Source organism: Lasioglossum baleicum, chromosome 3 (genome assembly GCF_051020765.1).
Source record: "Lasioglossum baleicum chromosome 3, iyLasBale1, whole genome shotgun sequence".
In the NCBI taxonomy this organism is placed as follows: Eukaryota; Metazoa; Arthropoda; class Insecta; order Hymenoptera; family Halictidae; genus Lasioglossum; species Lasioglossum baleicum.
This window is the reverse complement of record NC_134931.1, coordinates 18164600-18191066: the sequence shown is the minus strand read 5'-3', so window position 1 is coordinate 18191066 and position 26467 is coordinate 18164600. Positions and strand designations below refer to the sequence as shown.

The window sequence follows — 26467 nt, the reverse complement described above, 5'->3', positions numbered from 1 at the left end:
TTATTTTAATAAGTCCAAAATATTATGTATCTTTAAATTCTTGGAACATTTTCACTGATTTGAATTTCATCTACTCATTTTGTCCTGTTAAAATCGGCTACTAATCGCTCATTCCACGATTACAGATTAATAACTACAGTGTAGCAAATGTGATCGTAATTACTGATTTATCCCAGCAACGATTTATTGATTAATTATTTTGATTTCCACGAATACTAATTACTTCTCTATTCCCGGACCCTGATTCAACGTAACGTTTCCACTCCTACTTTTTGTTGCTGTAGACAGCAACTAAGAGCAGCTAGAGCGCATATTATTTAACGATGTAGCCACGCGCACGAAAAAAACGCCGTATAGTCCAAGTTAAGGCAAAGATAACAGAGCAAAGTGACGTCACTATGACACCGGTATAATTTACAGTATATCGCTTGGTGTATAACACATGCAGATGTCGCAGGACAAATACACAGGTCAAACCAAGCAAATATCGGCTGCGTTAACGAACTATTGTAATTACTGTGCCACGGATTTTTTCCGGGAAAAACAAATTTGAGAGAAATAATGATTGCATAGAGACTTCTTTCTCCTTTTGAATTATTTTCATACATGATTGTAGTAAGTTGTTACGTATGTACGACTTTTAACAGTAATAACTTTTTTCTAAATAAACCGTCATTATAATAAATAAATCATTGGCACATTGTATGAAACGCTGATTGGCACAAATTATTAATACTGAAAGTGGTCCAACAAAATATTAGTTCGTACATATGAAATGTTCGATAACCATAACTTTTTTTTATATTGAACTTATTGATTAATTACGTACCATTGTAATCAACATACTCTGTCAACGAATTGCAAATTTCTTGATTGAATTATGGTAGAAATTGAGTTTCTTTGATGGTTCCCTTTCTTTATTTATAAGACAAGCTTGTGTCATCTCCGTTTTTTTCACATAGTGCTGTCGTCAATGTTTAAAAGTAAAATTTAACATCTAAATAAAAACTGAAGATTCCCAAAATTCGCCATAACATTCGTGACGCTTGGATTTTGAAATCGAACATTTCATATACGTAACAATCTAATACATTGGTGTTCTTGAATTCTTTTAACCATTTTGCTGTTTGAAATTGTATCTACATATTTCTGTCATCATTAAATTCACTATCTATATAGTAATTAAACATAAATGCCAGTATGGCACCAGGGCACATGAAAGCGTGTACTAGTTCGTAAATTGCGGACTATGTAATTTGTTAATATTTAGAATTATACGAGTGTTGTGACAGTTCGGTGTAATCAGAACGATGGCACAGGGCGCTGATAAGGAGATTGATATCAAGCATACGTGATCGATATCGGTAGTATTATGAAACGATGTTACAAGCTGAAATTTATTAAATTTATTAAATCTGGAATTGGAAATGCTAATATTTAATTAGTAGATAAATATTTGAGTAATTGCATTTTAGCATGTCACCGTTAATAAGCGGTTGGTAATCAAGCTAATTAGAAAGTTTTACAATGATGCTCATATACCTTGCTAATGACATGTTTTCATCATTTGTTATGTTTATTATATCTCGTTATTTTCAATTTCTCTTGCAGCAGGCAATATTTTTAAAATTTATATTTAATAATTTGGGCAATATAATAAATTAAAAATTATTGTATACATCCGATTATTATAATTTTGCATTATTGTCGATATACACATAGAGTGGCCCAGGAAAGATAACACATGTTCAGTACAAGGAAAATATGATATAAATTTACAGCAAAACTACTTCTGCAGCTTACGTAAAAAATAGCCTGACCAACAAGCACCACCGCAGGTACGAAATAATGTATCTAATGAAAGACTTCGCTACTTGTAAGATTCTTAAAGGTAGCTTCATTCACACTCGAATGTCGCGGCTATCTTCGACGTACCATCTGTATTCTTGTGTAAGTAAAATAAACACACCAAACTATCCACTCGACAGGCTACCAAAATAACACCGCAAAGAGAACAGAAATTTTGTCAGCATTGACTATTCTCTTCGCCAAAACCGTGTAAAAGATAATTCGATTCTATTGCATTCAACATTCTAATTTTATTTCTTTCAATTAATCACACTGTATGGAAGAAAAAGAAAGTTTAAGTGGTCCTTCAAAATGTACTTGAAAAATACAATGATTCAAGCAAATTATATTTAATTTTCATTTCTATCTAAGCCCACAAATATACAGAGTGTCCCAAAAATGTAGGAGATTCCTTGAATCATTTGAAGTAACTTTCTCCTTGACGAAAATTCGGCTTTGTTAAGGAGTTATTAACGGAAAACACTCGGACCAATCAGAGCGCGACTACAGCGGACGACTTTCGGCGCGGCCAATGGCAATGCGACGCTCAGCCGGGCCTGCAAAGGAAAATATTACTTCAAATAATCTAAGGAACCACCCCTGTAAGGTTCTCCGACATTTTTGGGACACAAGTAATCGATTTTTAGGACATGTCATCGTTGGTGGAATTAAATATTAAATACTCGATATTTGACACAATTAAAGTTTTTACTGTTTATTTTGTATGGAATGCTTGGTGAATTGCATAATGTAACGAAACAATTTTTACAGAAATATCTGGTTTCCTTCCGTCGGCCATTTCTTTTCTTTTGAGATTTTTTTTTGTAGATTCAGTGGGTAATTTTTATATATTAGATCTCCGACATCGATTAAAATTATCCCTCTGCATTCCATACAAAATAGACAATAGAAGCTCTAATTGTGTGGAATATGGAGTATTTTATGTTTATTATCTTTGAGCATCTTCCTCCAACAACGTCATGTCTGAAAAATCAATTACTTGTGTCAAATTTTCGAATGAAACACTTCGAATCAATAATAAAGATACACGAGATATCTCGTCCATTGTAGTGAATGGTTTAATATATTAAATTACTAGCATAAATTCGAGTAGGATTGCATTCTTGAGGGTTAATGAGAAGAGAAATACTTTCCGCAGAAAGCAAATATAACCGTGCAAGGTATTTGTCTAATTACATAACCCAGCGATAAACAGAACTGAATACACCTGTTCCATTAAACGCACTTCTGTTTCGTATAATACTGTGACAGATTGATTAATGGCACGCAGCATCAACCGCACGCAAACGACGGAATATATCGAAAAGAACGAAACCAGTGGATCAGTTTAGTTTATCAAGTTTAATTACGAGCCACATACAGAGTTTATAAGCACGTTGCATGTTGCTCGGGAGACGCAACGAGCGGATTACGTTCTTCAATCACTTTATTGCTTGTTAATCATGCATTCCTTCCATTAAAAACATTGACAACCTGGCAGCGTTACATTACAGTAATTGTTATTGCCTATAAAGCTACGCGATAAGACACACACTCGCAAATAAATAACTCTCGAGCAACCATACGGGCGGCTTTATACATTTTGTTTCGAGTCCTTCGGTATGCAACTGTCGGAAGGTTGTTAATGGAAAATCCATAAAAACATTAACACGAGAGCTAGAGAACCCGGGGAGTACTCGAACATCGTTGATTAAAAACCTATAATAAGATTAAAACAACAGGTGAAGCGCCCGGGAAACGCTAGGATATAAGAAGACAAGGTGCATATGTGAAAGTATTACTATTTATAATAATAAATATTTTTGTTTATAAAGAAAAAGGTAAAGTTAAAAATATTAAGCTAAAATAAAAATAAATTCAAAAGTATAATAATATTATTATTATTATTCTGCATAAACTTTTCGACTTTCAGTAATTGTGCTGTCAAATATCCAATTTCTTCGACATTGTTTTTTAGCGTATTTTGTTTACTGTAGTTAGATAATAATATTGTTAAATGTATCTAGATTAATAATAAATTGGATTTCACACTTTTCATCGTGTAGATATGGAAAGGAAAACATTATAGACAATTCTAAAACGACTCTACTATATTTATAGAGTGTTAGTTATCCTCTTTTAGTAGTTAGTACTTACTTTTTGAAAATGCCACTTGCACACTATAGATAAAAATATGTACAATTTTCTATATCTTTCGTAACTTGTAAATATATTCATATAAATATTGTTTCTTAATCCATTTAGTTCAAAAACGGATGTGTATATCCACTTCGTCTGGCTACTATCACGGTTGCGGATATATTCGCAAGAATCTTGATCTAGCTATGATGATTGAAATTTTCCAACATGCTACATTTGTGCCAAAAAGCAGGTGTAATGGCTTGGTAACTTGTCTGGTGAAATAATAGAAGCAAGAATCATAAATGAGACTGCGGATTTTATACATGTAAAAATATTCTGAAAATATAAGCATATCATTACATTATTTGCAATTTATCGGAGTTACTAATAGACGAAATAAAATTTTATTCAAGCAAATCGATGCAGACATTTTTTCTTTCGTGTATAAACCTGCAGTCTATTTATAATTAATTACAAAATGTTGTTTCATATATAATTCAAAATAATTAATATATTTATGTTCTATTCTGGATTTTCTATATCATAATGAATACTAAACAGTTCAGTTTGATTGATGTTTTGAATTAAATAATTCAAAGATCGTATTTCTCCTATAGAAATCATTTTGCTAAACGTTCTAAACAAATTGTTTTCATGCAACATCTATCGTTAGACTGTGAATTTGATGCGTTCATAACCAAAAATGAATGTGTGAAATTTGACACAGTAAATAGATCAAAAGAATTGAAGAACATAAATACATACTCGAAAACAACGAAAGTAGAAAAATAAATTTGGTTCGTGAGCCCTGAAACTAACTCGAGCAACTTTTATTTTGCATCAAACATCTGTTGAGGACACTTTCCGAAGAAGTACCCGAGGGTAACATTTCCACAAAAATTCCACAAGAGTGTTCCTAAATATGCAGATGCAGCAAACAAGTATGAACAGAGTAAGGAATAATTCGATTTTCGAGAAGGGGTAATTGTTATAATGCAGACTGCTCTTTCTGCGCGTTTTCGTGCTTCTACATTTGCACCGCACTTGACCAGAGTTCTTGGAAGAGGTGACGTTGTTAATTAGGATAATCGTGGGCCACGCTGCGTCGCATCCGATAAGGGAAACAACACAACAGTGAAAAGTGGTGAACTTTTCAAAGTGACGTATCGAGGTCGCTCATTCGCATGACTAAGATCTCCAAGAATGCGCGAGATCTCCCGTGGCCGGGTAGAGCGCTCTAGAACGCCGAAGATCAAGAGAGCAGAGACGGTTTAAACTGTGTGTGCCCCGTCCCAGCGTGACTCTATTAATACCCGCGCCTCGTCGTCGCGCCTTAAAAACGCTCGCATCGTTACGGAGACGTACACGAACGAGAAGCGAACTCATTCTTCTCTGAAAATCCCGAAATCAACGACTGATCGATCAAGACGCGCATCGATCGCTACTTTTCATCCTGGAGCCTATTCTGTGAAACGTTTATAAGGACTCGGCAAAAAGAGAGGAGCTACAATCTTCAACGCCTACGAGAACGGATGAAAAGCTTCTCGAGATGGGACCAGACCGAAACGAAGTTAAATACAGAAAAAGCTGGCGGCATTTCAATCAGAGTCTGATGACAATGAAATCGTCGTCTCCCCGAAGCACTCTAACCGGGGGGGGGGGAAGAGGAGAGGGGGGCATTTAAAGCCATCAAGGAGGCGTAGTTTAAGCAGGACAAAAGCGTAGATGTCGTACAAGTGCGTTCGCAGTCAATTATGCTCCCAACTGGAAGCTATTGGGAACGAGTTAACAGAGTGTGCCGGGGTATCACGCGGATCCGCGACCAGTCGGTTATCATAAACAGAAGAAGGAAGCGGCGGAAACTGTTGCAGTTCCAACGGAGCAGCCCACAGATGTCGTGTGAGGTCTCATCAAACCCGTCGAGGAGTCGTCATCGTGAACACACACCTAATCGTCGTCGGTTCTCGCGGATCGGTTTCACGTAACAACGGTGAGCGCACTTTTGCTGCGGCGAGTTCTCACCAACGACGCAACGTTGCGCACGACACAACAACAAATCCAGTTGAGCTGGTCGGTAAACAGAGAACTGCAAAATCACGTCTAGTTCCAGTGCTCCGTGGTCCGACACCCTAAGAACGGTACACCCTTTCTTTTTTTCTCCCCCGGGTTCCACTCACCTTCCGGCGATTTTGTTGAGACGGTAGGAAATGGATGTTAGATAGAAGAGTCCCCGGGTGCGGTCCGAGAAAGGGGTAGCTGGTTGACTGGTAGACAACAGTGTGCGTAGAAGTTTCGCTGGTTCTGGCTTGGGCACCGTACAACCCTGTCCTGCCCCCCGGAAGACTGATAAGCTGGCAGAGGCACAGGCGCACCGATAAGAAAACCGTGGACGTGAACGTGAACGTGAACGCGAACGCGAACGCGAATGAACAGCCAGCGGACAATCGAGCAAGCAAGAAGCGGGGTCACTCTGCGAGGGGCACGACGCGTGCTGGGGCTCCCTCGACCGAGTCGCGACTGATATCATTTCCAGCGGGGGACTGTGGGGTCGGCAGCCAGAACCCCACCAGGGGGTCTTCGTGCAACCCCCACGCGGTGTCGTAGTAGTCGTGTTCGCCGTCGTGGTTGTGGCTCGTTGTCGTCGTGGCTCCACCGTTGCTGGTCTCTCGAAACCCCCTTCGCACGTACAGGGAATAAGGGACCAGGATGTGTACGCGCGTATCATGGGGAGAGGCTTCTCTCTTTCTCTCTGTCTCCCTCTCCTTCGAACGCGGCGCGGCGTGTCCCGCGATCCTGTCTTTCGCTCTCTCGTTCCCTTGCATCTTCTCTGGCCAGGCCTTTGCCTTCGTCTCCCTTCTACGCACGCCTTCCACGCAGAGGCCGTCTCTCTTCGTTCCTCGCACGAACGTTCTCTCTCCGGCCTGAATCGCCATCCTTGTTCAGCTCGCCGAGCTATATTGAATCGTCTGTCCCTCTTTCGCGTTCGTCACATTCTAGCCAACACACACACGCGCGCGCGCCAATATACTCAACACACACGAACAGAGAACGCCAGCGCACCAACACTGTTCTAGCTCTCTCCCTCCTTCCCTCCGTTCGTTGGCACCCTCCCTAGCCACGAACCCCTTACCACCCGCGTACCCAGCAGCTTTATCCACCCTGAACCCTCCCGTTTACGAGGGGTTGCTTCTCGGTAGCCTGATCGGACGTTTGCGAGAAGAAGGGACCTTCCCTTCTCTGCCCCGGAGCTTTTTTTATCAGATTCGGGATTGTTTCAGCCAAAATTTTACTGCACCTGGAAACCCTCGGCCTCAAGAATATTTAGAGATCCAAGGAGGCAAACCATCTGCTTCCGTTAACGACAAAATTACAGTTGCGATGTTTTATTTTCACACCCCCTTTGAAATCATTTTTCAGCAGAGCTCTTCTCAGCGTCGGGGAGAAGCGAAGGGACGCGTCGAAGATGTCTTTCTGCATCCTCTGCACCTGTTACGCGTGTTCATTCGCTAAGCTCGCGGCACAGGCTTTATTTACGAGCATCTCGAGCATCAACGATAACGGCTGCGATAGCATCGAAAAAGGAATTCTATGCTATCGGGGAAAGCTCAATTTTCAAATGGAAAGCGCAGAAAATTCCTGCTGGACTGTGACTGTAGCGTCGCTCTGAGCGAGGCCCGAGGGGGCAATATTACCGGCGCATTGTTCACTTCGAAAAGTGAACTCGTATAAAAGACCTTGGAACATGAAACTGCTCGTTGAGGAGTGTCGCAATACGATGAGCACAGACTGCAACAGCACTGACGTAATCATCACATGGGTACGTGTATATTTATGCCTGTGCTCGGTGTGGATACACGTGCATGTGCATATGAATCGCAGTGTACATCGTACTCGAATTACTACAGTCAACTACTGTCGATGTTTACCACGGTAAACAGAATTTTGTCGGAAATTGCAATTTTTTTCTGTCGTCCGCAAGCGTTCTATTTCGGCTGCTACTATTCGAAACCAGATACGAATGGATGATTTCTTTTTCTTTTTTAAGGAATTTTAGATATGATTTTTGAGGTTGCAGAAAATTCTGGGTTCGCTGAAGCAACCGCGGGAAGCGATTCTTCTTACAATAAATTGATTGTTCCGTCTGAGGTGACCGTCCGACGATTCGGGGGCAGCGAGCGAATATCGATTCGTTATTTTTAGGGGCAGTCTATCCATGGACCCCACCTTCGTCGCTGGCGAGATCGAAAATTTGTCTCTAATGAATTACCGTTGTGTAGAATTTTCACGCGTCTGCTTCGTTTCGTTCCAAGTCGCACAACGAACACAGTCTTATCTAGGGGGACGTATTGGAGAACGTTAAACATTTTATTGAATCTTGTTACAACCTTGAAAGTATAATTTTTATGTATAAAATATCTTTGACATGTTATTATTAGATTTTGTGCAATTTCGTAATTTCATGGTTTATTCTCTGAAAATTGTGTTGAATTGTTGATTGGGAGATTCAATGTAGAGAGACACTGAACTACAAATCTCATTATATTTCACTAATATAAATGCTTTCTTGCATTTCATAAATTTTCCATAAATGCATAGAGATTCGCAGTCTGATTATTATTACAGTCGCTTACAAGCTGACTTTTTAGATTCTTTATTATACTGTTAACAGTGCAAAGTTTCACTTTAATTACATTACAATCAAAAATTCGTTACGTGTTCATTTTACAAGAAAAGAACTTCTATTCTATATTGAGAAGTGTTTTATTGTTTTCTTTTTTTTGTTAGAGGTATATAAATTAATACGATGTCTTATCATATAATTAAAGCAAAAACTAGTACCAAAATGCTTCTATCATTGTTGACGCGTAGAAAAAGTTATAATAATGATATCAATAAAAATAATAAAACATGACAATGATTACGACAATAATGATAGCGCTTAATGTTACACGTTATACTGTTCATGATTTTCTTATTTCCATTACACGATGAAAAAATAACATGCAAATAATACCTTCGATGTCGGAATAAAGTGTGATGTCATAGTTTTCAATTGCATGCACATGGGGCATGTGGTTTAAGTTAAATGCGGAACTGTCATTAGTTAAAATAGTACAAATGAAATTCTTAGAACGTTTCGTCAAGACCACGTGTACAAATTATTTGAATATTTAATACTTTCTATGATTTGGATGTGCGACGAATCGGAGCTGCAGAAATGTTTCAATAATTCGTCGTTAAATCCACAATCACTGAGATTTTCCTTAGCGAATATATTCTGTGGTATTTTTGGCGCTTCGTTTGACTCCGTTTGTTCTACAAAAAGGTAAAATGTTTATTTAGCTATTATTACTAATTTCGATACGATATTATACACAAAATTTTTACCGGAACCGTGTTTTGCCGCTGTAAATGCAGCTGTTGAATCTAGTTGTGCACAGCTTGCGGAATATTGGTCCAGCTGGCTAGATTTCATTAAAGAACAAAGAGATGGTAACACATGCGGTAATAATGGCCCCTTCAGTTCCAAAGAAAAATATCTTTCGTTATCAACGCGTACAGTGCTTTCTTTCACCTTCAAACATTAGAGATAATGTACATAATCTACTAAACAATTTTATATAAAAGTGATATACCTTAATTGATCTTAACGAAGCACCGTGGAAGGCTACAGGGGCTAAGAGAGTTGGAGGCACTCCTGCCAATGATCCAGTGGTTGTAATAGCAGATTTACAGTTAATTAAAAAATTGAATAGACCTTGCGCCTCAACACCTTTCACAAAAATTAGAGACTGTTTCATGTTATCTATTTCGGTTTCCTTTTCCAACGTCATTCTCGTCTGTTAAAAGATTTCAAGAATATTAGGTCGTTTAAAGTAGACAGGGAACGAACTATTTCAAACAAAAAGTACCTGAGAACTCTGAATTTTGCGAATCTCAGAATTCTCAACTCCAAGACTTTGCAGCCACTCATCTTGGGTTTCATCCTCGTCATCGTCAACACTTTGACTTTCCGATTGATTCGATTCCGTGCCAGTCATTGCAGGCGCATCCAATGTGTCACAGCCAGAATCAGTTACATCTGACCGTCTTTTAGAGTCTTTTCTCAGAGGCATTGTATATTCTATTTCTGTGTAAAGTAGTAACATATTATATTTGCCCTTAAGGGGGTAGACTCGTTTCCAGGATTGCAAGGGTGCAGGATGCGCTTTCTCATTTCTCGATAATGCAAACGATAGAGTTTTTCAGTAGTCAAAAATTCTTAAAGGTCCTATTTCTATGTTTAAGAGACGTAATTTGCATTATTCGGTAGCATAAAGCTGCGCATGTAGCTATTTTCATAAAGCTGCGACAGCTACAAGTTGCTGAATAATGCAAATTACTTTTGAGGGCGACTGCGGCCTAGATTGATCTTTTATCTAGCCCTTTTGACTAAGGAGAACCCCCATCTTTGCATTATCGAGAAATGAGAAGGTATCCTGCACCCTTGCAATCCTGGAAACGAGTCTTAAGTTTATGCATTTGCATATATGTAAATTTCATTATACCTTCCTGCTTCAGCGATTGTCGAAAACCACGTGTAGTGGGTGTCAAGAGTGCATGAGCTTCAGATATTCCACAAATACCAGCAGCACGAAATAATACAGTGAAATTATTTGCACAGACATAAAAATATGGGCATTGACCTGCTCGTAGTAAGTGGAAAAGGGATCTAAAGCTTTCGCTCCAGTCTTTGTATAAAGCATCTTTGATAGAAATGTTAGTCACAAAAGGCAAACTACTTGTTAAATTAGAACTCACTTTGCCAGCAGAGCGGGGGAACAATTCTAACCACGGTAGCGAAGGATGCTGCCATATTAAGCAACACCTATGAAGCCTGTGTAAAGCAAACACCGGTAACAATTATTTGAACAAACAGTTCTATCAAATTAAAATACGAAAACAATTTCTGCTATCACCTTGCGTTCGGACTAGTGTCTAGCGTCGAATCTGTTTCGCTAATATCTAAACATCTTACAAATCCAGTTGTGCCAGATGCTTCTTCGCTAGTTTTTAATTTAGAATTCCATGGAAACGATTTCAAAGACATAAATCTCATTTTTGTCTTTAGCGTCCAATCTATTGGGAAATACTTTTCACCTTTCAGCGTTTCCACGTCTAGATTAGTATTTTTCCCATCTATTTTTGAAAGTATATTAGAGAATGTCAAAGGAGATTCTATGGGTACTGGTTCTTCAAGCGGTTTCTTCGGTGCTTCGATTTTCAAAAGCTCGAATAATGTGTTATCGTTACTGGCTTCCAACTCTGTAGGAGTTACATTCTGTCTTTTCTTGACTTCATCTTTCGCGAAAGGATTTTTCCGTTTTTGAGCTATACTTTGACTAGCATTACCATTGCACATCTTTCCTATACCAGTAGATTGAACTTCTACATTTTCTCTGTTAACTCGTGTATTGTTCATACGTGCTTGGAGTGCACGTTTCTTTATCTTCAGTCGATGTAACTGCATTACTTGATCGGGCCTCTTCCATTCTGATGTTTGTACTTTTTCTGGCTCCTCCATGACGAGTGTAAAATGAGTTTTGTCATGCTGTCATATGGGAAAGAAAGACAAAAATTTAATTAATACTCTATGAAAGAGATAACGATAATCTTTCTTAACTGAAATGTAATCTTTGCTACTCTATTTATGTTCTCAGATTTTTGTTTACAGTGATATTGTAGGTTAGAACTCCAATATCATAAGAATACAATTCAATACGTTTTTTAACAGTTTCTAACAGAACTTATTAAAAACTATTTTTGCATAATGATACACACCGTCTTTTAAGAAACTGTTTTTATCTCATAAGAACTTCAATTTAATAAACTATCTGCAACTCGCCTAAATACGAAAACAGGCGGTATAAATCAGTATAAATCCAACTAACTATGACGTAATGACGTAATGTAATGTGTGCATGTTACAATCATAGAGCATGATATGAAATGAGATGAGAGCCTACCACCACCTACCACACCGACGAGAAGACTGCCAGCGCTGCCAGCCCCTGTGCTATTCAGCGAGCCCGGTAACCGGGCGCAACGGGCGAGGGGATAACGTGAAAGTTACAGTGATCTGATATACCACATCGCTAACAATTCGAAAGAGTGCCACAATAATGCCAAAACATCGTCTGAAATATGGCGGAGAATGTAACATTTAATAATAATCGATATAGTTTCGTGATAATTCGCATTCTCACCGATGCATCGCGACGAGAATCTCCTCAGTGGTCTTCTTCACCGACAAAATGCCTTCGATGGCCTTCTGTTTCTCTGGATGGAGCCAGAATATATCCTACAGGGCGTAAGAAACACCGAAATATTCGGGCTCGCCAACTCCCATAAGGCTGGCAGTCTTTAACAGTATCTTGTCGGTGCCTACCTGGTGCCTACCATCACTGGATGAGAGTGCGCCCGGAATTTTGATGCCTTCGGTATAGTGCTGCCTCCACAATCCCGTCTCTTTACCTAAATAGAACCAGACGATATATGACATTGTTCACGCCCGGGGCAAATCAGCTTGGATAATACATATATTTTGATCTGAAGGAAGGTAAACTTGCAAAATGTTGTGAAAGACAATAGGTATAGGAATAGAATTTATTGAAAAATCAACATATTTATTAAATGTGCAGCTATTAGCTCGATATTATCCTTTATTCATAAGACACTAAAAGTTCTTACGAATAGAGGATAATACCGATTGCCCAGGTCTCACCACGAGGAGGTTGCTGCACGAGAGACCCGAAAGGGAGTCAGAACGAATGCAATATTCCTTCTGGCTCCCTTTCTTACAACAACGCTGCATAATCTTAATAACTAACGCACGCAAGTCGAGCAATTATTGTGGAGCAAAAGGTGTGAATCGGAGAAGAAGTCTCCGATCCACGGGGGATCAAAGGCGAATCAGGCAGAAGGCTCTGATTCTTTAAAAGAAAAAAACTAAAGCGAACCAGAGCAGAAGGCACCGGTTCGAAGGTGACGCGGCGCGTACAATGCTTGCAGTGCAGCTCCGGTCAGAGCCGATACCCGACGTGTCCTCACCAAGAGAAATGGACAGTGAGAAGTGTTCAAACGTAGAACCATCTCTCTGCCAACTACCTGCCACCAGGCAACGCAATGCATTGAGGTAACGTGGGTAGGATTACGAACAGAGAGAATGGCAATACGAGTAAACAGGTCTCAATGAACCACCCCTCTCAATGTATCGACGCCGAATACCGGCTCCAACCGGTCTGGTACATACAAGCAAGGTCCGACACAGCAGAAGGCTGTGTCGGAATCAAGCAAACGAGCAAAGTGAATTTAAGGCAATAATTACTCGACATATTTAAAACGACGATATAAAATCTTAATAACTAACGCACGCAAGTCGATGGAATTATACTAAATTACGCACGCAAGTCGAGCAATTATCGCGGAGCAAAAGGTGTGAATCGGAGAAGAAGTCTCCGATCCACGGGGGATCAAAGGCGAATCAGGCAGAAGGCTCTGATTCTTTAAAAGAAAAAAAACTAAAGCGAACCAGAGCAGAAGGCTCCGGTTCGAAGGTGACGCGGCGCGTACAATGCTTGCAGTGCAGCTCCGGTCAGAGCCGATACCCGACGTGTCCTCACCAAGAGAAATGGACAGTGAGAAGTGTTCAAACGTAATACCATCTCTCTGCCAACTACCTGCCACCAGGCAACGCAATGCGTTGAGGTAACGTGGGTAGGATGACGAACAGAGAATTTCTCTGCCAACTACCTGCCACCAGACAACCCAATGCATTGAGGTAACGTGGGTAGGATTACGAACAGAGAGAATGGCAATACGAGTAAACAGGTCTCAATGAACCACCCCTCTCAATGTATCGACGCCGAATACCGGCTCCAACCGGTCTGGTACATACAAGCAAGGTCCGACACAGCAGAAGGCTGTGTCGGTATCAAGCAAACGAGCAAAGTGAATTTAAGGCAATAATTACTCGACATATTTAAAACGACGATATACAATCTTAATAACTAACGCACGCAAGTCGATGGAATTATACTAAATTACGCACGCAAGTCGAGCAATTATCGCGGAGCAAAAGGTGTGAATCGGAGAAGAAGTCTCCGATCCACGGGGGATCAAAGGCGAATCAGGCAGAAGGCTCTGATTCTTTAAAAGAAAAAAAACTAAAGCGAACCAGAGCAGAAGGCTCCGGTTCGAAGGTGACGCGGCGCGTACAATGCTTGCAGTGCAGCTCCGGTCAGAGCCGATACCCGACGTGTCCTCACCAAGAGAAATGGACAGTGAGAAGTGTTCAAACGTAATACCATCTCTCTGCCAACTACCTGCCACCAGGCAACGCAATGCGTTGAGGTAACGTGGGTAGGATGACGAACAGAGAATTTCTCTGCCAACTACCTGCCACCAGACAACCCAATGCATTGAGGTAACGTGGGTAGGATTACGAACAGAGAGAATGGCAATACGAGTAAACAGGTCTCAATGAACCACCCCTCTCAATGTATCGACGCCGAATACCGGCTCCAACCGGTCTGGTACATACAAGCAAGGTCCGACACAGCAGAAGGCTGTGTCGGTATCAAGCAAACGAGCAAAGTGAATTTAAGGCAATAATTACTCGACATATTTAAAACGACGATATACAATCTTAATAACTAACGCACGCAAGTCGATGGAATTATACTAAATTACGCACGCAAGTCGAGCAATTATCGCGGAGCAAAAGGTGTGAATCGGAGAAGAAGTCTCCGATCCACGGGGGATCAAAGGCGAATCAGGCAGAAGGCTCTGATTCTTTAAAAGAAAAAAAACTAAAGCGAACCAGAGCAGAAGGCTCCGGTTCGAAGGTGACGCGGCGCGTACAATGCTTGCAGTGCAGCTCCGGTCAGAGCCGATACCCGACGTGTCCTCACCAAGAGAAATGGACAGTGAGAAGTGTTCAAACGTAATACCATCTCTCTGCCAACTACCTGCCACCAGGCAACGCAATGCGTTGAGGTAACGTGGGTAGGATGACGAACAGAGAATTTCTCTGCCAACTACCTGCCACCAGACAACCCAATGCATTGAGGTAACGTGGGTAGGATTACGAACAGAGAGAATGGCAATACGAGTAAACAGGTCTCAATGAACCACCCCTCTCAATGTATCGACGCCGAATACCGGCTCCAACCGGTCTGGTACATACAAGCAAGGTCCGACACAGCAGAAGGCTGTGTCGGTATCAAGCAAACGAGCAAAGTGAATTTAAGGCAATAATTACTCGACATATTTAAAACGACGATATACAATCTTAATAACTAACGCACGCAAGTCGATGGAATTATACTAAATTACGCACGCAAGTCGAGCAATTATCGCGGAGCAAAAGGTGTGAATCGGAGAAGAAGTCTCCGATCCACGGGGGATCAAAGGCGAATCAGGCAGAAGGCTCTGATTCTTTAAAAGAAAAAAAACTAAAGCGAACCAGAGCAGAAGGCTCCGGTTCGAAGGTGACGCGGCGCGTACAATGCTTGCAGTGCAGCTCCGGTCAGAGCCGATACCCGACGTGTCCTCACCAAGAGAAATGGACAGTGAGAAGTGTTCAAACGTAATACCATCTCTCTGCCAACTACCTGCCACCAGGCAACGCAATGCGTTGAGGTAACGTGGGTAGGATGACGAACAGAGAATTTCTCTGCCAACTACCTGCCACCAGACAACCCAATGCATTGAGGTAACGTGGGTAGGATTACGAACAGAGAGAATGGCAATACGAGTAAACAGGTCTCAATGAACCACCCCTCTCAATGTATCGACGCCGAATACCGGCTCCAACCGGTCTGGTACATACAAGCAAGGTCCGACACAGCAGAAGGCTGTGTCGGAATCAAGAAAACGAGTAACGTGAAGTTAAGACAATAATTACTCGACTTACTCGGGTGCGGCCTATCGGCGATTCGGGTACCCCGGGGACGCGACTCCCCGTACTCTCTCACGGATGCGGCCGTGAGTGAGCCCCTGGGGGACCTCCCTCGGCGAATAAAACTACAACTTCGTGATACGTCCTCTTCTTGGTGTGTCCTCTTCTTGGTGTGTCCTCTTCTTGGTGTGTCCTCTTCTTGGTGTGTCCTCTTCTTGGTGTGTCCTCTTCTTGGTGTGTCCTCTTCTTGGTGTAACCTCTTCATGGTGTATTCTAGCTGAAACAGACTAATAATAGTTAGACATAACAATACGTAACCCAGCACACGAGAGCAAACCTAAGACCAATTCACGAGAACCAAACTAACCCCGCACACGAGTGCGAATCTAACCAGCTCACGAGAGCCAAACCTAATACCAGCTCACGAGAGCCAAACCTGATACCAGCTCACGAGAGCCAAACCTAATACCAGCTCACGAGAGCCAAACCTAATACCAGCTCACGAGAGCCAAACAAACCCCGCACACGAGTGCGAATCTAACCAGCTCACGAGAGCCAACCTAATACCAGCTCACGAGAGCCAACCTAACACCAGCTCACGAGAGCCAAACTAACCCCGCACACGAGTGCGGCCTATAGGCGATTCGGGTAGCCCCGGGGACGCGACACCCCGTACTCACTCACGGCCTCATCCGTGAGTGAGCCCCTGGGGGACCTCCAATCGGAGGAATACGAATTTCAAACAAAATGTGAAAATTTTTAGAAGAGGGACTTGTGAAAGTTCCGAAGCGAATAATTGGAAATTCAGATTTGAAAATTGTCGTGATGACTGACTGAATAAGTGTTTCGAAATAACGAACTGAAGATGGGCCAAGGGTAAACGAAGAAAACATTGATGTACCCTTGGCCGACAGCAAGCGACCTGAGATACGAGTCGAGCAAAGTGAAGTTACGGCAACAATTACTCGACATATTTACAACGAAGATATACAATCTTAATATGTAGATTAAATAATATGACTAACTTAAAAATATACTCCAGTCTTCTTCCTCTTCGTTGGTATGTCCTCTTCATTCGGTGTGTCGTCTTCGTTAGCAGCCGGCTCAAGTAATCTAGCTGAAACAGACTAATCGTATTTAGAAACAATGCATTTGAATGCGGAATTAAATCACGCACGCGAGTGCGAATGTAACCAGCGAACCAGTTCAGAAGAACAATTGTAATCCTGCACATGAGTGCGAATACAATCAGAGAACCAGCTCATGAGAATAACTATAACCCCGCACACGAGTGCGAATACGCACACAACCAGCGAACCAATTCACAAGAACAATTTTAATCCTGCACATGAGTGCGAATACAATCAGAGAACTAGCTCATGAGAATAACTATAACCACGCACACGAGTGCGAATACACACACAACCAGCGAACCAATTCACAAGAACAATTTTAATCCTGCACATGAGTGCGAATACAATCAGAGAACCAGCTCATGAGAGCAATTGTAACCCCGCACAGAAGTGCGAATGCAACCAGCAAACCAATTCACAAGAACAATTGTAATCCTGCACATGAGTGCGAATACAATCAGAAAACCAGCTCATGAGAGCAACTGTAACCCCGCACAGAAGTGCGAATACAATCAGAGAACCAGCTCATGAGAGCAGTTGTAACCCCGCACAGAAGTGCGAATACAACCAGCGAAACAGCTCGTGAGAATAACTATAACCCCGCACACGAGTGCGAAAACAACCAACAAAGCAGCTCACAAGAGCAATTATAATCCTGCATACGAGTGGGGCGCTCAAAATGCAATTTTTATAAAGAATAAAATTGATAAATTTGAAGAAGACTCAATAGTTTTCATTGAAAGTCTCGATGAAAATTTCAAAAGTATGAAGGACGAGTTTAAAAAGACAAAAGAAGTTTTGAAAAATATTAGTAATCAAACTTACCGTTGTTCCTTGAATTGACAGTTGAAGATAGGCCAGGGTAACTGTAGATGACCTCTAGTCCACCTCTGGTCCACCTCTGGTCCCTCCGGTTCTCCTGGCACTCCTGGTCCCGCAGCACGTCCGCTCACCCCGCTTCCCCCGCCCCGACTGACTGACTGACGGAGAGCTCTCGCCGAGCCGCCTAGCTCGAGCGGCGGCCCCCACTCCGCCGAATATCGATCGATGTCGATCGCCGTGGTGTTCACCTCTGGTCCACCTCTGGTCCACCTCTGGTCCCTCCGGTTCTCCTGGCGCTCCTGGTCCCGCAGCACGTCCGCTCACGCCGGTCCCCCCGCCCCGACTGACTGACTGACGGAGAGCTCTCGCCGAGCCGCCTAGCTCGAGCGGCGGCCCCCACTCCGCCGAATATCGATCGATGTCGATCGCCGTGGTGTTCACCTCTGGTCCACCTCTGGTCCACCTCTGGTCCCTCCGGTTCTCCTGGCGCTCCTGGTCCCGCAGCACGTCCGCTCACGCCGGTCCCCCCGCCCCGACTGACTGACTGACGGAGAGCTCTCGCCGAGCCGCTTAGCTCGAGCGGCGGCCCCCACTCCGCCGAACTCGAGCGGCGCCCCCCACTCCGCCGAATATCGATCGATGTCGATCGCCGTGGTGTTCTCCTCTGGTCCACCTCTGGTCCCTCCGGTTCTCCTGGCGCTCCTGGTCCCGCAGCACGTCCGCTCACGCCGGTCCCCCCGCCCCGACTGACTGACTGACGGAGAGCTCTCGCCGAGCCGCCTAGCTCGAGCGGCGGCCCCCACTCCGCTGAGCTCGAGCGGCGCCCCCCACTCTGCCGAATATCGATCGATGTCGATCGCCGTGACAATTATTGATAAATTTATTATTTCCAGCTGGTTAATGTTTATAACAATTCTATTTTACAGCGATGTCCACAAGCAATCCCTTGGCTATCTGACCACCTAATTTTTTAGTCAAAGTGGCTAATAGTTTTCGTGATACGGAATAACTTTTAAACTATAATATTCGCGGACGCATTAATTTATTCGATACAATTCATAGATAAATTTATTATTTCTGGCTGTTTAATGTTTATAACAATTCCTTTTGCTACTGATGTTAACGAGCACTCCCTTGACCACCTTGCCATCTAAATTTTTCGTAAAAATAGGCAATAAAACTCGAGATACAGAATAACTTTTAAACCATGAACATTCGCACGGATTAATTTATTCAAAATAATACTATGAGACATTTATTAATTCTAGCTAATTAATGTTTATAATAATTCCTTTTGCCAACGATGTGGACAAGCACTCCCTTGAACACCTTGCCATCTAATTTTTTACAGTAACGTCTTTTCAACATATTTCTGTTCTCACAGATCGATCCTTGGAACATTTATGTATAAAAAGTGTAAGGTAATAATTCTCGTTTATGAAAGTTGTTTCGTGTAAATGGAGGTAGTGCGAGAACTTGGCTGGTGCACTACCGTGCACCTAGATAAAACAAAAATAAAATTCATTATATTATAACTTTAGTTATCGCTGTAATAGTCATCGCATTGCGAAAAAATGTAACATGAAGTAGGAATTTCAGAGAGAAATTGTAAAACCAGTCATCTTAACTGGCGTGGTAAAAAACAATTCTGTTTTTTAAATCTCCACCGATCCAGAGGTGCAGAAAGACGCTATAGTGGCCGCGACATATAATTTTGAAACAGCCTGTACAGTCACCGTAAAAAGCAACAGGAAAGTTCGTCGGGAATGCATGTGTACTTCCTGGTTGATCAAATCTCTTGGAGCTTAAGCTTGCATTACTCGAATGCTGTTGGGTTTAATCGTTTACCGATTTCCGTACACTCTGACTACGCCCCCGTTCACGAAACTCTGTTCCCTACCGGAGATAAATCTCTGCATTCTCGAAACAGGAAGACACTCTACTTGCGGGCAAAGTTAATGATTTGAAGCACTTGAACGAGAGTGTTGCATTATATCATGCAGTTTATTATATCCTGTTATATCGGGGGAAATATCTTGTGTGCACTGTTTATCATTTGGTCCACGGAGCACTGACAGCGATTCTTTTATATTGATGTTCGAGCCGTTCCATGCAAAAGTACTGTAAGTCAATATTTGCACGTTTGGTTTAACACCACCTCTTGAGGGTTCGATTGTCATTAAATAAAACAATTGTAATATAATTTTTAGCGTGGGGCTTGCATAAGACGATTACTTAATTCCTGATTATCCAATGATAAACTGTTTTGTCTTGCTCCATTTTTGTTGTATTTATTCAGATTGCTGTCAGCATTTATCATAATATAAAGGGCGATTCACCAGATATTATCACCTATTATTTATTACAATCGCGTTGAAACATGTCTACATTTTCCGTTTATTTTTACTTCGATGTCGCGTAGATATGATTGAAAGGAATTCCATGTAGAACCTTGGGCGTAGTCGGAACTGGGTTATAACAACGTTACAAAATGTTCCACAGTATTATACATCGAACGTTATAGAGAAAATTTGAAAACATAAAATGTGGAGTATCGTCATTAGGATCATTATTATGCCTTCTAAGCGAAAGTTATAGTTTACATGTCGTTGACGTATTAGTAAGAAATGTTAATTTTTAATAACATGATACAATAACCAATGAATTGTATGAATAGGAAGAAGCTTTACCACCGATTCATTTAGGTTTGAAGAAAATTCAAAATCATGTGGAAAAAATAATTATACATATATCTCTCAATTAGTTAATGCCTCAGAAAAGAAAATGGGTGGACTCGAGGGCGTTGCTTCAGCAATAGCAGAGCAATATCAGACTTTTAAATTAATATAATTATTCATAAAATGAACTGTAACAACGAATGAGAAGTTACAATAATGCGGAAAGGTAGAAAAGCTTCGACAACAAAGTTAAATCTACCTGTACACGTCAATTAGGGGCGATGGGCAATCATCCGCGAGGCAAACGATTTACGTGTTTTCGCGTGTGTGTATACCGGCGTAGTTGTGGAACGTTGAGAACCTGGTGAATTTCAAGGAACGCATTGAAAGTGATTCGCGGTTCCGAACTCAAAAGCCGTCCTCTATCCGCCTAAAACGGATACTTTAATGCGGCTTAACGATCTGACGTACAAAGTCGCCGGATCGGAATACCGAAGCTTACGTCGAAACCATGCTCGATCGGCCGTTTATCCAGGACGATGAGCCACGAATATCAGTTATATAGGCCCTTGAGGGATATTAAACGATCAGAGGATAGAAAATCCATGCTAACGGAGATAACGATGCTTTGGAAGCTCGTGGCAAAGGATGATTATACTGCCGTACTATTCTGGATGACACGTACTTATAAAGACACTCGGACCACCGGATTACCGCAATTGTGGCATTACAACGAGGAGGAACGTTGTCAAACAGTATTTGATCCTTGCATACCGGTACTAAATATAATACATTTTCACACATTCTCTGAGAAAATTAAATTGTCATGGATCCGGTATATTTAGTGGTATGAAGATAAAACCCTTTTGTAACATATTTATTTGCCGTTGGTCGATTTTATACATTTAGTACAAGAATGAACACTAGACGGGGTAAAAGAATTTGAGAACGCCAATGTAGTAGTTCAAACATATTCAAGTTATAAAAGGAAGAATGAAACTTTTATTCGACTTCTGCTTGTTGCAAGTGATGCAAATCATTTTTATTTTGCCTAAGGCTCCGCTGTCAGTGAGATCCAAAAATTATATGTTAAATATATTTGTGAAAAATGAGCATTGGCAGAAAAGCTCGGACACGTGTCTGCTTATTTTGTCTCTAGAATCGCCACAAAAAGTTTCATTAAAATCTATAAGTGTTCAGTCTGTGAGAAAATTAAATTGTTATGGATGCGGTATATTCTCAGTGGTATGGAAATAAAATCCTTTATTTTATATTTGTTTGACGTTGGTAGATTTTATACATATAAAACAAAAATGAATAGATTACAAACAACAAAAAAATGAGCAGACAGATCACTAAATGTTTCGTTAATATTTATTTATTAAAAGATTTGTGTTGCGCTCTACCCTTCCCCTTCTACGATGCTATTCCCCCACGCTTCCGCCCGGTCACGTGACTAATCCGGTACTGGCAGTGAAAGAGAGAGAGAGAGAGAGAGAGAGAGTAACATTTTTTCCCCTAATCTCAGGAAAGTGATTATTACTTAAACGGATGTTTATGAAAGGTTCTTGCCTCTACTTTTTGTTAGCGGTTTGTGCAGTAAAATACCCTGTGTAGACCACGGTGGCGATAATCGTAATGTTTATTATAATCCTGCGTCCGACTAGCTAACAGAGCTTCGTCGGTTAACCGTACAGTACGTATTTCCGGGTAACCGTAACTGTATTACCCGCATATCCGACTACACTACGCGGATGACCAAATATGTCAGGAGCTTTAGTTCACTTACACATAATGGTACTACCCAGACCTGTTTCGATGGTGTCAATACTCCTCGTTTTGTGTTCGATCTTGTAATACCTACACCTGCATTGTTCACGGTTTCCGATTAGCATGGAACTTGTTAACATTATTTATTTATAGAGATCGCATTCACATCGGGCGCATTAACGATCACATTAATTAACACGAAATAAATCAATTATGTAAAACAATTCCATCAGTTATAACATTGGTGTAATATAACAAATGCGAAAACTTAGATCTTGTGTGGTACAAATTATAAATCTGTCTATTCGGAAAAGTGAATCATTAGAACTGTGGTAAATCGATTCCTACGGTTCTGATAATGTCGTTTGAAAGTTTATTTAAAATTATACAAGTAGAGCAAACAAAATTATTATTAAAAATATCCTTTTCTTTAGCCTGTGGTAATAGTAGAAACGTCTGCGAGCGACAGACGGTAAGGTTCTCCGTGTTGCACTCTTTTCTTACGTTAGATTTTCTATATTTTTTATGAAATCGTTCGAAATGAGGGTAATCGACATTGAGAACTATAATTATTGGACAAAGTTTGCATATTTTTTTCTTTTTAACGGATATCGATCTCTCGTACTGTGGGTATCAACTACGAAAAAGATTACATGAAGCAATCATAGAGGACATGAATGTATTCTTTCGCCTCTAGATATTGATAAACAACGTATTTTAGAGAAAAGCAACAGTATTTTGTGCTTCTGACAAAATATTATTTTAAAAATAATATATACTCTGCTCGATTATGATATATTTTGCTTGCAAAATTATTCATTTTACAATTTGCAATTACACTTATATACAAATATTGTTTTACTTTTTTTCATATTAGGAGACTAAATCGAAATAAACATTTTTAGAGATAAAAAAAGTACTCGCATTATACAACTTCGAATGTGTTTTATTCCTTAACTTCATTCACTTAAAATTGAATCCTATATACTTGCATATAATAATCTAGCTTAATTGTCGATATTACGGAGTACTTCGTTTACATCTAAAAAACTGAATTGTTTAAATAATCATGTTTTCGTGTTCACGAAAAATATGTCCAAATTATTCGTATAAAATGCATTCTAATCGAAGCAAAATAAATAGTGGGACTTCCTGCATTTATAACAAAAATTCCAAAAAAAAGGAAGGGGTGGGTCTCTATGCCAATATAAGACGAAAATGAAGAATAAATAAAGAATGACACATAAAGACTCACTATTTATTGATCTTTATTTTCGTCTTGTACATATTGTCATGGAGAACCACCCCTTAAATTTTCTCCCACTTGTTATCTCCAAATACTACCGTATTAGTGGCAACTAGGGTTGACAGAAATGTTTTATCCAAATATACAATTATGTATACATATATGAGATAGGCTCAAAATATAGGAGTTCAAGTAAAAGAAGTGCACAGCACATTTTAAGCATTTTTATTCAAACAAAGATGATTTTTTATTCAAATATTATATGATATAGGAGAGCAAGTTCAAATATAGAAGACTCATATTAAATATAGAAGATCTGGCAACCCTAGTGGCAACTGTGTGATTAAAATTATTCAGAAAAAAGAAATGTCTATAGCTTCTGTATTGTACAATAAACGCAGGCCATTTTAGTGTTGCATAAAAATCCGCGGACTATAAATAACCATATTAATCTAAGTTTTGCCGAGTCAGTCGGTAGATACGATCATCGTTCCGAGCTTATGGTGGTCCGGACAAGCAAGAACCCGCCCCCATCACTGTCTCCCTGACGCATCGATAAGACCCATCCACTGTATGATGGTGGCGCGGCGCCACAGTAAATGTTAACAAATCAGTCTTACTAAACTAACGATAATTTACTTCGATACCGGTTTTGAATCATGACGCGATTCCTGGGAATTGATACGTATCAGTATTAATGGATACGTCACTGGATTGGTCTTATCAATGTTCGCATGCATTGTACCGGTGACGCTATTGATGCGTCGCGGCATCATGGATCGCCAATGCGTTTTTACATTTGATTTGCTTTGTTACTCGCGCGACAGGATTTCTATAAAATTCTTCGGAATTTATGATTTCGAACGGCAACGTTTTAACGGATCTTTTATTGCTCTGGCAATTTCGCGACAAAAAATATACACAGGCGAACGGTCTCGGCAGGAATCATCGAACTATTTCCGTTCGCGCGCAATAAATGTGACAGAACGTTTTTCATCATACTTGCAGAATTGAATGTATGTACAGGAGGACGCGATAATAATTTGTGAAAATGGCGAGTGAACGAATTAAACAAATTATTATCGCGCTCCGGTTCGCCGTATATTTAATTCGACGAGTGCGACTCCGCGACCTTTCGAGAATCGCGTCGAATATTGTCTATAAAATTGATCAATCTGTTAGCACGTAGAGAAACACATTTTTTCGAAGTAATCTTTAATTTATTGCCACCACTTTATACCCGTTCACGTTTATTTGTAATTTGCAAAATTACCTGCTGACTCCTCGTTTGTTATATTTAAGAATAACAATTGTTATTTGTTTAAAAAATAGAAGCAAATGATAGTAGCAATTTTTATCATGATTACCGTTGACGAAAAATGATATTAAGCGTTAAGAGAGCCATCTTTATAATAAATTGAAGAACACAGGTAAGATTTTTAATTTAAACGAAAAATCAGGAGTATATAAAAATATGTGAAGCAAGTGGAGTTTCATTAAAAAATTGGACTCGCCGGACTTTTTTGCACCACGGACTTCAATTTCACTAGGAGCAGTTAATAAAACATTTCACGTGTATTCAAACTTCTGTAAAATATTTTTATTCCATTTATGAGAGCGCGCTTTGTACATATTTGAGCTTGCTGAACTTCGGAACTATGTATACGTAAATTTTTCATTTCCGCCTGCTTGCGTTTTCGTGCTGTCCGTTTAACCGGATGCTCACTTGATTTGTACATTTATTTGCTTTGGTAAAAACGAAACGTGATTTCCTTTGGTGGATGTTGTAATACACTTCGCTTTCTGAATATCTTCAGCTTGTATCTCAGAAGACAAAGAGATCTGTTTTACGTGTGTGTAAAATTTGACGATGATTGGCTAATTCATTATTGAGATATCATGGCAACTGTGAAATATATGCTGCTGACATCATACAATCATTTAAATAATACTTATTCTGAAATACCAAACAAGCATACAAAATTTTTGAAACACTTGTCCTATAATAAATCTCATAAATTGTTTAAAAATGACAGTTCCAACACCCCCTTAATCTGCTTTTTGCAGTCGCAACTATATATTTTAGCTTAAAAATTAAACATTTCTTCCGACCTAGGATAATTTCATTGTATACCTATGTTTATTTTCATTTTATGGGTATGAAATTAATTGAATTTCAACACTTCACCCCGAAGAATTTCCGGGATCATAACACATTCGTGCGCCCTTTTCGGCTACCGGCTGTCGATGTGCCACGTTTCTAGATTTTTTTACTGTTACAAAGGACAGAAACTGGGCAATTATATACACTATATATGTAGATGTGCTTGGATACAAAAATGTGTATAATCATTTCCAGTGAAAGCATCATTACAATTTCAATAATTGTAAAATAAAAAACCAGAAACCGGTCATTTGACCGGCAGTGGTAGGTTCAGTGTTAATATATCGCGCGAAATCAGATCTTGCCGTATTCGTTCCCGAATTCCAGCCAACAATACCAACTGCCAAAATCATTTTGACCCCTCCCCCCACCGTGTTCACAGGACGCTAATCACCGTGTTCCGGGGCTGGTCGTTTCGACGCGGTGCTGCTGGAAAGGTCCGCGATACGGGGTCCTGAGTTAGGCGAATCTGGGATCCAGGATCGAGGCCGTGGCACGCGCGTTTCTACGCGTGCACGCGACAGAGCCAGGTGGGTAGGAAGGAACGGTAAACGAGTGTGGATAAGGGTGTAGGTAGAGGAAGACAGAGGGTAGATTCAGCCCCTGGAGCTAATGGTACGCGAACTCGTATACGAGGCCTGAGCTCTCTGTGGTGCGTGCCGTATCTCTGTATGTGTACATACTCTGCGTGTGTACGTACCTGTGTGTGTGCAAGAGGGTGGC

The 26467-nt window shown here is 40.6% G+C and overlaps 2 protein-coding genes across 5 annotated transcripts in view; both read right to left on the bottom strand.

Annotated features, from left to right (window-relative positions):
* The window catches only part of LOC143207487 (uncharacterized), a 30533-nt gene extending 24023 nt beyond the window's left edge, over positions 1-6510 (bottom strand). The window contains exon 1 of one of the 2 annotated variants that reach the window (XM_076421030.1): positions 6168-6510. The gene's annotated coding sequence lies outside the window, so the exon portion shown is untranslated. The remainder of the gene's footprint in view (positions 1-6167) is intronic. The other variant, XM_076421029.1, reaches the window with a different exon arrangement.
* A 1824-nt stretch (positions 6511-8334) lies between these two features.
* On the bottom strand, positions 8335-12432 carry Hd (humpty dumpty). 3 transcript variants are annotated; one of them, XM_076421027.1, is made up of 8 exons: positions 12237-12432; positions 12007-12167; positions 10950-11581; positions 10539-10867; positions 9903-10120; positions 9627-9830; positions 9379-9565; positions 8335-9306 (listed from the first exon to the last, which is right to left on the bottom strand). In XM_076421027.1, the coding sequence occupies exons 3-8, from the start codon at positions 11552-11554 to the stop codon at positions 9131-9133; spliced, it is 1719 nt and encodes a 572-aa protein (XP_076277142.1). In that variant the 5' UTR covers positions 11555-11581; positions 12007-12167; positions 12237-12432; the 3' UTR covers positions 8335-9130. The 3 variants fall into 3 exon arrangements, with proteins under 3 accessions (XP_076277142.1, XP_076277143.1, XP_076277141.1); XM_076421028.1 differs by lacking the exons at positions 12007-12167; positions 12237-12432 and adding an exon at positions 11812-11989 and having other exon boundaries at positions 9379-9455; XM_076421026.1 differs by lacking the exons at positions 12007-12167; positions 12237-12432 and adding an exon at positions 11812-11987.
* Positions 12433-26467: the final 14035 nt, after the last annotated feature.

Excerpts from the sequence above, each read along its gene's own strand:
- Hd (XM_076421027.1), bottom strand. The coding sequence starts at position 11,554 with ATGGAGGAGCCAGAAAAAGTACAAACATCAGAATGGAAGAGGCCCGAT. Across the intron at positions 9,566-9,626 it reads CTTCGTTAAGATCAATTAAG|GTGAAAGAAAGCACTGTACG; the intron begins GTATATCACTTT and ends TAATGTTTGAAG. Across the intron at positions 9,307-9,378 it reads AGCGGCAAAACACGGTTCCG|AACAAACGGAGTCAAACGAA; the intron begins GTAAAAATTTTG and ends ACCTTTTTGTAG.